General features: G+C 29.5%; 2 protein-coding genes across 4 annotated transcripts in view; one reads left to right on the top strand and one right to left on the bottom strand.

Annotated features, from left to right (window-relative positions):
- Nucleotides 1-2648, bottom strand: part of LOC107492267 (putative expansin-A17) — an 8539-nt gene extending 5891 nt beyond the window's left edge. The window contains exons 1-3 of one of the 2 annotated variants that reach the window (XM_016113271.3): nucleotides 2458-2648; nucleotides 2048-2369; nucleotides 1500-1962 (exon numbers count right to left, since the gene is read on the bottom strand). In XM_016113271.3, coding sequence (XP_015968757.1) covers nucleotides 1650-1962; nucleotides 2048-2369; nucleotides 2458-2584 — 762 coding nt within the window. In that variant the 5' untranslated portion in view covers nucleotides 2585-2648 and the 3' untranslated portion in view covers nucleotides 1500-1649. Of the gene's footprint in view, nucleotides 1-1499; nucleotides 1963-2047; nucleotides 2370-2457 lie in introns of those variants that run through there. The other variant, XM_052263217.1, reaches the window with a different exon arrangement.
- Nucleotides 2649-9536: 6888 nt separating this feature from the next.
- Nucleotides 9537-14165, top strand: LOC107492266 (mannan endo-1,4-beta-mannosidase 4). Of its 2 annotated transcripts, XM_016113269.3 has the most exons (6): nucleotides 9537-9697; nucleotides 10986-11376; nucleotides 11548-11745; nucleotides 12371-12493; nucleotides 12680-12876; nucleotides 13553-14165. In XM_016113269.3, exons 2-6 carry the CDS (start codon nucleotides 10999-11001, stop codon nucleotides 13905-13907), a joined length of 1251 nt encoding a protein of 416 aa, XP_015968755.1. In that variant the 5' UTR covers nucleotides 9537-9697; nucleotides 10986-10998; the 3' UTR covers nucleotides 13908-14165. The 2 variants fall into 2 exon arrangements, with proteins under 2 accessions (XP_015968755.1, XP_052118504.1); XM_052262544.1 differs by lacking the exon at nucleotides 9537-9697 and having other exon boundaries at nucleotides 10967-11376.
- The last annotated feature ends 1358 nt before the right edge of the window (nucleotides 14166-15523 follow it).

The following is a 15523-nucleotide window of genomic DNA, read 5'->3' as shown; positions in this document are numbered from 1 at the left end:
ATACAAGTATTTTATCTATACAAATCAGAATTTGAATCTTCTAAATTTTGAATTTTATTTTAGAGGAGAAAGCTTAGTGTGATCTCTCATCATTTATTTCATAGGTAAGACCAAGAGAAAATATGAGAGAAAAACATTTAAGAGTGAGAGACATTTTATTCTCTAAAACAAAAATTTAAAGGTGGGAGATCACTTTAGACGCACTTTTTCTAGTACATCGATTTTACGCGCCTTCTAATTTAACAAATTTTTCAATCAATGCACGCATATTCTTCTCTGTGCCGCTACTAAATGTTCTTCTTCTTCTCTTTTGTTATTGTGGTTACCAATACCTCTTCCTCTTCCTCTTCCTCCTTTTTTTATTAGAATTTATTTTCCTCCTTCTCCTCCTTATCTCGTTGTTAAAGATAATAAATAATTCAAATTCATATTATTATCAATTGAACTTATTGATTTGAATCCAATCAAATAGCTTAGGTGTGGTTCGATTCTAGTTAATTTTTTGTTAGTAGTTTATGATTCTGTAGGTGAATAATGTTTCATCGTTGATGGTTTGAATTGAATGTAATGTAAAAGTTTTGCATTGAAAAAATATTTTTCTGTATTTGCGGTAAATTTGGGTGTAACACGAAGATATTTGAGTGTATTCTTTAAGAATTTTCGATGTATGTGTGCTGATAAATTTTGCATAATTCAAAACTCTTCTTCTCCATTCTCCTCATCTTCTACTGCTTATTCTTCTTCTTTTTCATCATCGTCGTCATCATCATCATCATCTTCTTTTTTTTTTATTTATCTTTTTTTTATCCTCTCAATTTTTTTCTCTTTTAACAAGAATAAAAACAAAAACAATCAAACAAAGAAGCAGAAGAAACACATAATGGTATAAAATTACTTGAAAGAAGATGAACTTATATTCGTTCAACTAAAATAAAGAAAGAAATAAGAAAAAAATACAGTATTAGAGGAAAAAAAATTTCTGTAATTTACAGCAAATTTGAGTATAACACGAAAATATTTGGGTGTAATACGAAGATACTTGGATGTATTGTTTAAGAATTTTCAGTATATATGTACTGATAAGTTTTTCATAATTCATAACTTTTCCTATTTCTCCTCCTCATCTTTTGCTGTTGCTTTTTTTCATCATCATCATCATTTTCTTCTTTTTTTTTTCTTATTCATCTTTTTCGTTTTATTTTACTTTCTCAAGTTTCTTCTTATTTTACTCTCTCACTAATACTACCTCCTCCTCTTCTTTCTTTTTTTTATTGGCATTTCTTCTCCTCCTCCTTTTTCTCCTTTTCCTCCATCATCAATTATTTTGTTGTTGAAAATAATAAATAATTCAAATTCAGATTGTCAATGGAACTAGAACAAAATTGATTATTTTGAATCCAATATTATTTTCCAAACATATACTTTTTTTATTATTTATTCATTTTTAACAGACTTATAAATTACCACGGTTATATGATTACATCACAAACACTTATCGCTGAACAGGTCAAAATATGATACTCTTATCATATGGCTTTCTTGAGTGACAAGATTTGCTATATAGCTGTTATAGTCATCAAATACTGCACACAATGTTTGAATTGTTGAGCCTATTTGGATGGATACAAGTGGATATGTATAGTGATTAATTAGTTGAACTGAACATTAGAGGTGAAAGATTGGCCAAATTTCCAATTGGAGGGTGCTACGTTATAAGCAGTGAGGGTTCTTCCATTGGTGAGTTGAACTTTGAAAGACAAGCTCTGTCCATTGAGATAGCTTAAACTTTGCCAGTTAACACCCCAGTTCCTGCTCATTGCTTCCCACACATTCTTCTTTGACCCTTTTACCCACACTTGCCCTATCTCCCCAACTCCACCTACATTGCTTATCGTCACTAATTCGAAATAATCCCTTCCTTTGATGCTAAATCTTATTCCTCCACTCCTTTTGCACCCAACTCTGCATAATTAAATATATGTTAGGATTGGACTCTTTCTTTTTTTTTTTTAATATATTTGACTAAATTATCATATAACGGACATACTTTCTGTACAGTATGGGTACGATGCCGGCCTTGTATTTGGCAATGGTTAGAAAGGAAGGTTGAGACATGTCGAAGTGTGGTCTTGGAGGATTACACCAACCGCCATTGTCATTAGGGAGTGCATAGTTTGGAGGACAAAAGTTTGTGGCAGTAACTGTGATGAAAGTGCCCTTAAGGCACCATTGCGGCACTTGGCTTGCATCGCAAACTATCTGATAGCAACCGCCGCATGCCTTCCCGTCGTTAAACAGAGCGGTGCTCAGAGCCGCCGTCTTCGTACCGTAACCGTCTGTGTACAGATTCCCATAGCCACATGCACCACCTACAACAAGAACTCACAACCATGAGTTAATGAATCCGAACAAAAAATATATCAAGTTGAATAATCTTTGATTATATAAGTTAGGTACCCATTGTTCCTGAGGCATCGGCTCCATCGTAGAAAGTTGCATGAGCTTTCTGCCATGGTGCACATTTAACTCTATGTTGTGCAATGAATAACACCAAACACAATAATAAAAAGCAGAATGTTTTCATTCTTTCTATATATATCTCCGATCCGTTTAATTTGTCTAATCAAGCTAAGGATATGTAACGTACTTGATTATTTTTTTGTTGCATAAAATGGCAAAATCATATGGTAATTTATAGAAGCAGTTGGGACAGTGGAACGAACAACGAACTAATTCGATAATCAATCGGGTTCAAAGTATTGAGAAATAAAAATAGTATCGAGAGTTGACTAAAAAAGTCAATTCTCGCTCTTGTTTTAAAAATAATAGTGGATAACATGCCTTAAAGAAGTAGGGATAATGGTAGGTATAGATAATCATGAAATAAACTAATTAATTGGTTTGTATGCATAACATTAACACGTTTAATCATTTCTAGGATCCGTGGTACGTACAAATAGTCAAATACAATATAATCAATCAAATGTAGTTTCCACAACTTGCGGCGGTGAACCCTAACATGCATTTATCATATAATAACTAATCCTATAGGCCAACCCACTTGAATGATAGCTTATCCAACATATATTACAGAAATTAAATAAACAAGATGCTATTATTCCGTACTTATACATAAATGGTACACGCAATAATGAAAGATATAAAGAACGAAACTATGGGTACCTAGTAGGTACATTGTAACATGCAATGTGTTATTATTATTGATATGTATTTGTAGTTGACCTGATTTTCTGTTTATCAAGAAATGGGCATTTTTTTAAATGTTATATATGCAGCTATTGTAGAAGAGGGCTAAGCAACTGTTATTAATACATGTGCTGTGGCATGTTTCATGGAATTAGTTGGAGTCACAACTCACAAGGCACATGGCTGATGCCATCCCTTAACGCTATTTCCGGTTATACATACCACATTCTTCCATGTTCAAATGTCAGTTTCACATTGCACATTCTGCTTCTAAGGAATTTGGGATTAGTACTTAGTAGTACGATATAATCAATATCGTTAAACGTTTAAGCATTATTTTGATATTTGTATTTTTCTTAATAATTAACACACACATTTTTTAATTAAAAAGTAATTTAAACATAATTAATTAATAATAATCATATTTTTATTCGAATGTTTAGAGTGATTGGTGTATGTATCCATAGTGATATTATGGTTAAGAAAAAGTATTGAAAATCAATACTTTTCAACCAATAAATCTGTCAATAATTGAACATTAAAAATTAGTGAAAAATTATGTTTAGTTATCTTCATGTGAAGTTGTTAATTAAGAATCATTAGATGAGTTGATATATTTGACTAAATTATTATCAAATAGTTTTTATCTATCAATTTTATATAAAAATAACTGCACGAGAGTTTTTATTTAAAATTAAACATTTAAAACTAAAGAAACAAAAATATCTAAAACTCAATTAAAAATAATATGAGTAAAGTATTGTTTTTGTTCCTAACGTTTGGGGTAAATCTTATTTGTGTCCCTAACGTTTAAATCGTCCTATTTGTATCCCTAACGTTTGTAAAAGTGATTCAATGTTATCCTGCCGTCAATTATACATCATGAACGCTTTAGTTTGAGTTTTAAAAATCTCTTCTTGAAGTTAGAATACAAATATCTGGGATAGAATCGATGATCCATTTCGAAAAATAGCTCATCAAAAATTGAAACTAATTCTTACAACATTTACATAATTCACTTTTCTAAGGACATAATTGAATCTAAACACAAATAGTGGGTATAATATTAAAATCGAACACATCCAAGTGAGACCTAATTGAGAATAAATACATTCAAGTGAGAATAATTGAAAAATATAATCTGATTTGTTAGTATAATGGATAGTAGGATAACATTGAATCACTTTTATAAACGTTAGGGATATAAATAGGACGATTTAAACGTTAGGGACACAAATAGGACTTACCCCAAACGTTGGGGACAAAAAACGATACTTTACTCAAATAATATTTGAACATGAGATAAAGCAAAATCAATTTAGGGTATAATATTTAAGATTTAGAATTTAGAATTTATAAAATGATAAACAAGGACAACTGGAGATGGTGAGTGGCCGGTGACGGCTGACCACGTTGGACAAGTGAAATTGTAGTGCTGGAAAGAAAGGGAAGTGAAAGGATATTTTTTTATTAAAGTTGTGAGAAATTGGGTTTGTTTAGTTATTGGTTAAAGTTGATTTTCTTATTTTTTGAATTGTGTTGTTAATCAATAACTTAAGAATAATGCTAGAAAACTAAAAGGATATTAGTAAAAAATTAGTTAAATATTTTTGGGTGAATCTAAAATTTCTACGAGTTAATATATATAGATGTTTCTTCTACTAAGTATCAGAATGTTTCTTTTTTATACTAAATAGATGTTCTTTTATATATATTTTTTTGTATTGCAAATATGAATGTCTCTATTTCTTTAAGAATTTCATATCTTTTTAAAATTTTATAGATATTAATTATTTTTGCTAAATATAACTAGATATTTCTTTTGTTAAGTATTAGGATATTTTTTTTTCCTATTAAATGAATGTTTTTTTTATAATTCATGGCCTGTCCGCCTTGTCCAGTGTAGATTATGACATCTCTTTCATCCATATCATTCTCGTAGCTACCGGAGACAATAACACTCGTTACAATTGGCTCATTGTTGACGCTCATGGAAGCTGTCAGGTAATCAATGTCAGCCTGGATCTGACCGTGCAATCCAAGGAAACACAATTCCATCCGAAAGAGGAACACGTCGCCAACATACACACCGGGAATCGCTCCGACGATTCGCTTATCGCGGTTCAACCAAAGATCCTTCATCCTCATCATCTGCGCCGCACGAATATCCCCTCTTTGCTGCATCTGCCGTGCCATCTTGCCATCAGCTTCGCCCTTGTTGACTGTTCCCGTCTGGTTATAGCCGGCGCCATTGTCAGTCGCCGATTGTTGTTCCCCGACGGATTCATGAGCTGGCACGGCAACAGAGACGGTGATTTCAGTTGAGGAAGAACATTCAACAGTGGATTCAGATCCAGCAAACGATTGTCTTGGATGCGTGAATTCGCTTCGGACGTTGCTTCAGTCGGTGACGAAGTCGAAAGTGGATTTTGTGTTGAAATAATTGTCTTGGATGCGCTTGTTGAGGACGTCGCGGAGAGTATAGAAGTCGTCATTGGTGAGAGAGAGAGGTTTGTGTGTGTGATTGTTGGAATTAGGTAGGTTAATACGAGAGAGAAGAGAAATGTTTTATAGGTTTTAATTAGATTTACTTAATCAATTTTAAATTTTTTAAATTTTAAATTTAAAAAATTTAAAATTAATAATTAATATAAATTAATATAATTTTATTTAGTTTTTGACTGATAATTTATTGTTCATATACTTTTTCATAACTTAAAAGTGATAGCTGAATCTTGTTAATTGGTCACAAACAGTTGACTGAAGCGAATAATTTTGGAACGAAAAATAACTCTATTTAATTCGAAAGCAGCCGTTTTTGGGATGCCGAATCCAAGAAAATGCATATTTTTTGGGCTGTCAAGGCAAATACCTTTGTCGTATATAGGAAAATTTTTGGAGAAGAAGGCCTGGGCTAGGAAAACTAAAATCCTTGTAGTGAACGAAGTAGCTAGGACCTTCAGAAACTTATGACCCAATCAATTAGCACACAGCCATGAATTGCCCTAAATTAGACCAAATCTTAATACGTTGCATTGTTCCAATATATTGGCAATAGTAGGACGGATCCAAAAATATTACCATGGAAACTAATAATATATATAATATTAAAAATTATACAAAAAATTATATAATATAAAATATATTACAAAAGTATATTAATAAAGAATATATTTTAAAATATAAAAAATATGTATATATTTTTTATTAATAAAGTGGTCAATTTTTCGTATCATAAAATTTATTGATAATAAAATATGTATCAAAATTTTCAGCAATTTTTTTAATGTAATTAAAAGATAATTAGCAAAAAATTCATCTTTCATTTTGTTTCTGAGTTATTCTTCATAATATTCATAGCTGAAAAAAATCTCTCAGTTATAGTAGTTGAAACATAGATAATTATATTCATAGCTGAAAAAGATTTCTCAATTGTAGTAGTTAAAACAAAGAGAATTAATACCAAATGAATCAAGAAGAACGCTCACCAGAAGAAAAAAAATCTACTTTATAGGATTTGAAAAATTTTATTTAATTAAAAAATATTAGTAATAATATCTTTTCAAATTTTTTTAATATTATTATTTATTTTTTAGATATTATAAATCATTAATATTTAAGTTAGATTAGACTTTTATTTATATTAAACTAAATACTAAATAATTTTTTTAAAAAATTAAATCATACTTAATAACTTATTACTATTAATCTTTTTTTTAAAGAGTTAGGAGACGAGGCCTCCACTTGCCCCATATGTCCGTCCCTTACTATAATCAAATAGTAGATAGAATTTTTGTATGTGTGTGGGTGTAATGTATGTAAATGTGACCTAAGATTAAAAATTGTCTAATCCATTAGACTTAGAAAAAAAAAAAAGACCAAATCTAAGCTGCATTACTCACTCCCACCTTAAAGTAAGCATAATTGTAGCCGATGCTTAGTTCAGATGGTAAATCATGTATCTCTTGATATGCTGCATTCGAGTTCAAATCTTGGTGTATGTCCCAAGTTGAAAAGAAATTCTTTAGTGTTGTGTGGGTGAGTGTGTAGTGTGGATGTATAATGATATATCTAAGATTGGAGTTGTCCAATCCATCCGACCAAAAAAAAAAAAAAAGTAAAAGTAATTATAACTAATTTGGTTGGTTCAATAGTTGATTCATTAATCTGTTTAAAAAAAATATTAAGAAATTTAAATTTTGTCTTGTACATATAGTAATCCATTAGCTAATAGTAAATTCTTAAACAGAATTTTAATTCATGACAGATTAATTTTAGAAGTGTGTATTAATTTCATTCTATATGATTTTGGTAAAATTTTGTTTCACTTTATTTTTGGTAATCTAAACAGGGTATCCAATTAATCTTCTATGAAGATCTTAATTTGGAGAGCAGATACAACTCATTTAAAAAAGAGTAAACTCGATCCGAAAATTACTTAGCATAAATATCGAATCTGTATATGTCAAAATATTTGTGATAAATTGCAAAACAATAACATAAATAAAGTGAAGTAAAACCTTGGAAATAAAATGTTCGAAAAAAAAGAAAAAAAAACAATGTAAAGACAAAAATATCACGAAGAGAAAGAAATAAAATAAATACGAACATTAAATAAAATAAGAAATAAATTGAAGTTTAAAATAAATGAAAAAAAATTAAAACATCCGAAAAGAAATGAAAAGTAATAAAACGAAATAAACTGAAAATAAAAGGAAAAAAATCAAGAATAAAAGAAAATTGACTACAGACACTCACATGCACTTGTACTCTATGAATTTTTTTGACGTCAATATGACTTTGACGATTTTGCAGAATTTTGTGTGATGGTATAGTGTTCAGATTGAAGTTTCTTTTTCACTTTTGCATTTTTTCTATTTATAGATCACAAGGATAGATTTGTAGAATATTTTTCTCTTCCTACAATCTAGCTTCCTCCTATTTCTCAGATCATAATATAGTGATACTGCCTTGATAATGAAAAATCTTGACTCCCAAGCTTAACGTCCTAGGTCTTCTCTTACCCTAGTCTTCAAATTTCATATTCCATAAAACGTTTTTGGATAAAATTTTCGTATGATTATTTCATTTCAATTTTTTGAAGTCACCAACTCAACTCCTTTTATAATAAGTCGAATCCTTATATTAACGTTCTTATGGAACAACTCATATGTTGCGATATTTTGACTTACATTCTCATGAAATAACTCACGTGCTATAACATTTCAATTTACATATTATTGACTTATTTTTAGGTCAAACCATTAAAATCACGCCATTTATAATGTCAAATTTTTATGCTAACAAAATTAAAAACTTAAATGTTGAAATAAAAAATGTACACCAAACTTTAAGAATGATAAATAAACATTAACGAAAATACAATAATATAAATTATCAACGAACATTTTCTCTTTAGGTGAATAACTAAAAGTTACATGTACTGAAGATTTAAATTGTGAAAAGTATAGTCAAGCATGAAATAAGTTGTAGTCTTTTCAAGAGGAAAACTAATATCACAACCACTTCAACTAAAATATTTAATATACCATTGGAATTGTTAATAAGTCCAATTAAGCTCCATTGTTGGGACCAACCTTGGGTTCTTTTAGTGGATAATCTCAAAATTTGTTTTCCGAAATGATATCGAAACTATCTTCTAAGGCAAGGATAATGTAATGATGTTGGATACGTCTCCGGAACCCTAGATATATCAATCATGCATTATCCATGGAAATGGCATGTATTGTTTTAGGTAAAAAAAAAAAAAGAGCACTCTTCTTATTTACGAGATACTTAATTAATATTTTCTTTATTTATAAAATATACATATTTATTTTTAAAAAATTAATAATATAAATTTTAGTCTATTTGACAAAAATACTTATCAATAATTATTATAATTATATACATATATCAATAAAATAATTTAGTCANAAAAAAATCAAACTTGGTATAAAAATATTTAATTTAAATTTTTTATATATTTATTTTATAATTAATAATAAGATGTGTAGAAAATTTTATGAATTAAATTATATAACATCATACAGTTGATAATTAAAAGTTGATGATTATTAGTATGAAAATTAATAATGGATGAATAGTAACCAATTAATAATGCAAAACAAATTATTATGAGAATGATGATATATATGTAGACGTACACATCACCATGCTTATCTTCCATGGAGTTCCTGTGGAGGATATGTTGTTTTCATTGGTTTCGTCCAATCACACGCCTTCATAAAAGTGGGACCAATTTATCAACCCAGCTGTATGTTATTGTTGGCAACCAGCATCTACTCCTATAAACTCTTTCTACAGTGTAAAAATCTCTTCATCTATGGTATAGTTCAATCTACTATATAAAGGCTACAAGGGTTGCCCAATTTCTCTTCACTCTTCCATCCCCCTTCTAATTTTAAAAGCTTATGCTATTTTGCATTGTCACGTTCGCCTTTATCTTGTTAATTATTATTGCTCTTTGGTACGTACGTAATTCATTACTAGCTGCTATAGTTCCTTTTAATATATACTTATCGAATTAGAATATAGGCGCGAACACTTTCATGTATATATATACACATCATATATATATACACGTAGTCCATTAATTAAAATATTCCATGTATTAATATCTGTTAGTTTGCGTAGAAAAAAAAAAGCATTTCTATTTTATTTTATAGTTCGATCCCAATACACTAATAGCAATTTTCTTATATACAATAATTAACCCATAGGATCATATATACCCGTTTATTTTGATATCGTCATTGAAATAGTGTGATACAACTTAACCTTATTTATTTACTATAGTTTAACAAAATATGATTGGATAATTGATATAGCATTGAATTCTTAATTCTAGAGTTTAATTTAAGTTTTTTTTATCTTCATAAAATAACAATATTATTATTATTATTATTATTATCAATGTTTGAAAGATAAGAATTTTCAGCTCAAAATTTTCCAATTTTAATTATATTTATGTCAATGTAATATATTCGCAATGATATATACCTCACGCGCGCATGCATATACAATTGACATTAATTGGATTAATAGCATATAATGTCTATTAATATTATTCTATTCCATTTTTAAAGTGACTATACGCTTATTTCTCCTGTAGTATACTCATGTATAATATTTAATTTGCATTAATAGTATCAAAAGAATATCATTTATTTATTTTGTAATGATTTACATATATGCTTATTTAGAAAATGAGTTATATATAATTCTCAATCTCAAAATTCTAAAATAGCACAACATACGTTTTTTCAACTACATTGTGTATGTTTTATTCTTTTTTCGTGTTATAATTTTTTTAATTTATTGGTTTATATTTTTTTATACTTTGTATCACAGTCTTGTTAAGTGTAAACCAATTTAGCATTTTTCTGTTGTATTATTTAAAATTTTGTTTCATAATCTTTTAAAATTTTTATTTTTTATTTTAACAGTCGATAGATAAAAGTATGAGTTACGTAATAAAATTTATAAAAATATTTTAATTTAATATCTATAATTTCACGTATAATATCTACAATTTTATACTCATTACATTAATAATTTCATATATATAACATCCACAATTAAAATATTTTTTCAATTAATATTATCCATCTTAATAATCCAACTATATGTCTATAATTTTGGATAAATAACATTTATGATTTCATTCTCGTAACATTCATAATTTCATCCATATAAGATATGATGCAGGGGTGGAAACTTAATTGGTTGTGATTTTTGTTTTTGATTCCCATCAGAAGTAAGGAGTGAATGAGCACTATGAAGTGCAGGAGAGGTACCAATGGATGTCTCAAAAACATGGTTTTGACAGCTTTTATGGTGGCCGTGGTTGTTGTCCAACTCCAACATGTGAGTTGCAATGGTGTTGGTGTTGGTGGCAATGGATTTGTTCAACGAAGTGGCACCAACTTTGTTGTGAATGGGAAACGTTTCTACTTCAATGGATTCAATGCTTACTGGCTCATGTACATGGGAACTGACCCATCTACAAGGTCCAAGGTCACAACCACTTTACAACAAGCCTCCATCCATGGCTTAAGGGTTGCAAGAACTTGGGCCTTCAATGATGGACCTAATTACAGAGCCCTCCAGATTTCTCCCGGCACCTACGACGAGAATGTATTTAGAGTATGTATTAGATAATTTGATACGTTTGACTGAACTACTTAACAGTTTGCAATATCAACGTCATGTGAAGACGTATCCATGAAAGTAGCCATCTTAATATATATTTTCTCTATTTTATTTTTTGATATCTGTCACTGTCAACTTTTGATACATGTATCTGTGTTTGTATAGGGATTGGATTTTGTAGTTTCGGAAGCGCGAAAATATGGGGTGCGGTTGATTCTGAGCTTTGTGAACAATTGGAAAGATTTTGGTGGGAAAAATCAGTATGTGCAATGGGCAAGAGAGCATGGTGGCCAAAATGTTAACAATGAAGATGACTTCTTTAGTAACCCAGTTGCTAAGCAATACTACAAGAACCATATTAAGGCAGGTTACATTCATATTCATATATTATATACTTGAGACCATGCATGCAACACATAAAGTAGTCTCATATTTAATCATGATATATAATTAATTCGGTTATATAATAGACACTATTTTAATATTAGTATTTTTAACTTAAAATCATTTCAATATATAATTAGTTAACTTGTGCGTACTTCATAATTAAATTCTTTATGAGATTTTAACTGTACTATTTTGAGAGAATATAATTATAGTTGTACTTTTATTTTATAGGCCTCTTATAGTATAGCCTTGAGGAAAAAACACACACATATATATTATCCATATATTTGGTTTATGTGTTCCAAATTAAATTGTGGTCTAAACAACATGCTTTTTCATATACTTATCTTCTAGTTAGTGGCACATAACATTATTTATTTGTAGGACATATCGGAAAGGTGGAAGGTTTAATTTGAGGACAAAGACAAATAACTTTCATCCCATGTTGGAAAGACGGAAATATTTTGTTCTCCTTTCTCTTGTCCCATCAATTAATTTTTATTAATTTCACGAAAACAAAAATACTATAAATGCCTTAAATCATTTTTAATAATTTTTCAAATAAAAAATTGAACGGATACATGCACATATATATATACAGGCTGTGGTAGGAAGAAGAAACACGATAACAGGGGTGGCATATAAGGATGATCCAACCATTTTTGCGTGGGAATTGATGAACGAACCTCGTTCCCAAAGTGACTACTCAGGCAAAGTTATCAAGGTCATTTTCTTATAATTTCGCCATCATAGCTATACAACATTTTACAACTGGCTACAGTGCCAATCAATTAATTATATTAACAAGTATAGCCTAACTAGATAAATAAATAAAGAAAAAGCTTAATTAGGATAGGCCACCTAATTTTGGACATGATGATAATATATGAATGGGTGTTGGGTTTTTCAGGAATGGGTGATTGAGATGGCTGCTTTTGTGAAATCCATTGATACAAATCATTTACTTGAAGTTGGACTTGAAGGCTTCTATGATGAAACCAGAAAACAATTCAATCCAGGGTTTCAATTAGTTGGCACTGATTTCATTTCTAGCAACCAAGTTCCCCAAGTCGATTTTGCTACTATCCATCTCTATCCGGATGAATGGTATGTATATAAATATGTGTTCGTATCAAAATAGAATTTAATTTTAATGCACTGATAGTAAAAAATATTTTTTTAGATAATTATTCATGTGATAAATGAAAATGATAATTATTTTTGATGATGTGACATTACATAATTTAATGCGTATGTAAAACTATTTTATATTAACAGTACATCAAAATTAAATTCTATGAAAATAACATTAAGAATTATTATCTAATAGTTTTCAACAATCATCTTCATATAAAGATATATTTAAGCGAGTATTTATCTATACTATAATCTTATCATAAAAATAATGCAATTAATAATTGTCATGATACTACTTAAAATTTATTCTGATAAGAGGAGACACATAATGGTTATATTTCTAATAAATTATTTTAAGTAAGAACCTTTTTTTTAGATTTTAGATTGTTTGGATTTTTGCATATATTTTCTTTTTTTCTTAAAAGAAAATGGTCTTGTACACTTTTTTTTTTTTGGATTTAACAAAGATCAAATTTTAGACTTTTCGATTATAAAAGTTTTAATATTATATTATGATATTAGTTTTTTTAAAAATTTAAACTAATAGAAGAAGACACACAAATAATTATATCTCTAACAATAATTAATAATATTATGATATTATTTACTTTATTTTTTTTATTAATACTTTATTATGGATATATAGGATGGCAGGGGCGAACGAAGTAGCAAAGGGTGAATTTGTAGACAAATGGATAAAAGCACACATTGAAGACACACAGAAGATTTTGGGAAAGCCCATTGTTGTTGGAGAGTTTGGCAAGTCTTCAAAGACACCAGGGTATAGCGTTGCAGAAAGGGACAGTTACATGAGAAAGATCTATGATGCAATATTCACTAGTGCTAGTAGTGGGGGACCTTGTGCTGGTGGGCTTTTTTGGCAGCTCATGGCCCAACAAATGGATGGCTTCCGCGATGGCAATGAAATTATCTTCCAAGAGTCCCCTTCTACTACCAAAATCATCGACCAACAATCTTACAGAATGTCATCTATCTCTTAGACCTTAGTTAGTAGTTACATACATCATATACCACCTCCAGCATTTCCCCTCAAATAAATATATATGTATGTATATGTATATGTATATAATAGTAATACTTGTGGTGCATGCATGGTACGTAAGTGTAGAAGAATAAGATAATAGCTATTTAAGAGTTGGTTTCAATTATGAGGTCTTTGTAAGAGATTATAATGTGAAAAACAATACTATATGTTTAATTATTAATTCATGTGGAGCAGATATATCATATCAAAGAATAAGTGCAATAAAATTGAATGCGTCAATCGTCTCTCTCCATTCTCTAGTATTCACATTGAAAACAAAATTGATATTCGTGACCTATACGGCAACGAGAGAATACCTTGATTTTTAAGTTAGTAAGTACCAAAATAAAGCTCAGTGATCACAATTTAGGGCTAACAATACTATCCACACATGGATTTGAGTGTAACGTTGATTTTAATTTATTCGCTAAATTCACAATTTTAATATATAATGTGTACGATGGTAATAGTGATTCATGTGACATGAATTAGAGTGTGTAACAATTTTTTATTCCAAAATTGAAAGAGGATCTCAGTGTAGAATTAAAAAATTGAGAGAAAAAGGCAAAAGAAAACTCTGCATATTATTGAATCATACTATATTTACAATTCATATCAATTCTAATATATATATATATATAGTAACCCACGTTAGCACAACAGTTTTCAACCTTTTTGTAACTGACCAAGGATAACTCTACTGCCAATACTCCCCCCCTCCCCTCAAACTGAGGTACTTGGAAGTATGTACCCTCAGTTTGTCTCTGTATTTGCTGAAAGCTTGAACAGACAGGAGTTTAGTTAATGTATCAGCTATCAAATCCTGTGAAGGTATGTGTATGACATAGAGCTCTTTATTATTTACCAAATCCCGAATGAAATAAAGATCAAGTTCAAGATGTTTACAACGACTATGTAGTACTGAATTCGCAGATAGCAAGCATGTACTTAGATTGTCGCAATAAATTTTTGGAGAAGTTGGTTGAGGTATCTTAAGTTCCACCAATAACTTTTGTATGGATATAATGTTAGAATTTTTATTTTAATTGTGATTTAATTTGTTAATATAGAAATTAGTTTGGGTGGTGTTGTAATTATTAATTAATTATATTGTCAGTTAGTCTGTTTTTTAATGGAAAGAACACGATTGTTGATAAATTTTATAAAGTTTGGATTTCCAATCTTGAAAACACAACAAAACAAACACATTTTGATTCTATCTGGCTTTGTGATTCAAGAATTGAAAGTTTTAAATTAAATCAAAGTATTTATTGGCAATGGCTAGAGGTACTAAATTACTAGTTTTATAAAATTTTTAACGCATAATCTCAGATTGAGAAGCTGCAATCGTCCTATACTCTGTCTCAGTACTGCTCTGACTTACTTTTGTTTGCTTCACACTCCTCCATGAGACTAAATTGTTGCCAAAGCAAACACAAAATCCTGTAATAGACTTTCGATCGTCCAAGTCTCTACCCCAATCTGCATTTGCAAATGTAAGTAGTCTAAAATCAGTGGATTTTGAGAATAGCAGACCAAATTCTACTGTACCTCGCAGGTATCTTAGTATAC

Source organism: Arachis duranensis, chromosome 6 (assembly GCF_000817695.3).
Source record: "Arachis duranensis cultivar V14167 chromosome 6, aradu.V14167.gnm2.J7QH, whole genome shotgun sequence".
Classification (NCBI taxonomy): Eukaryota; Viridiplantae; Streptophyta; class Magnoliopsida; order Fabales; family Fabaceae; genus Arachis; species Arachis duranensis.
The sequence above is the reverse complement of the archived record's forward strand: the minus strand, read 5'-3'. Positions and strand labels throughout refer to the sequence as shown.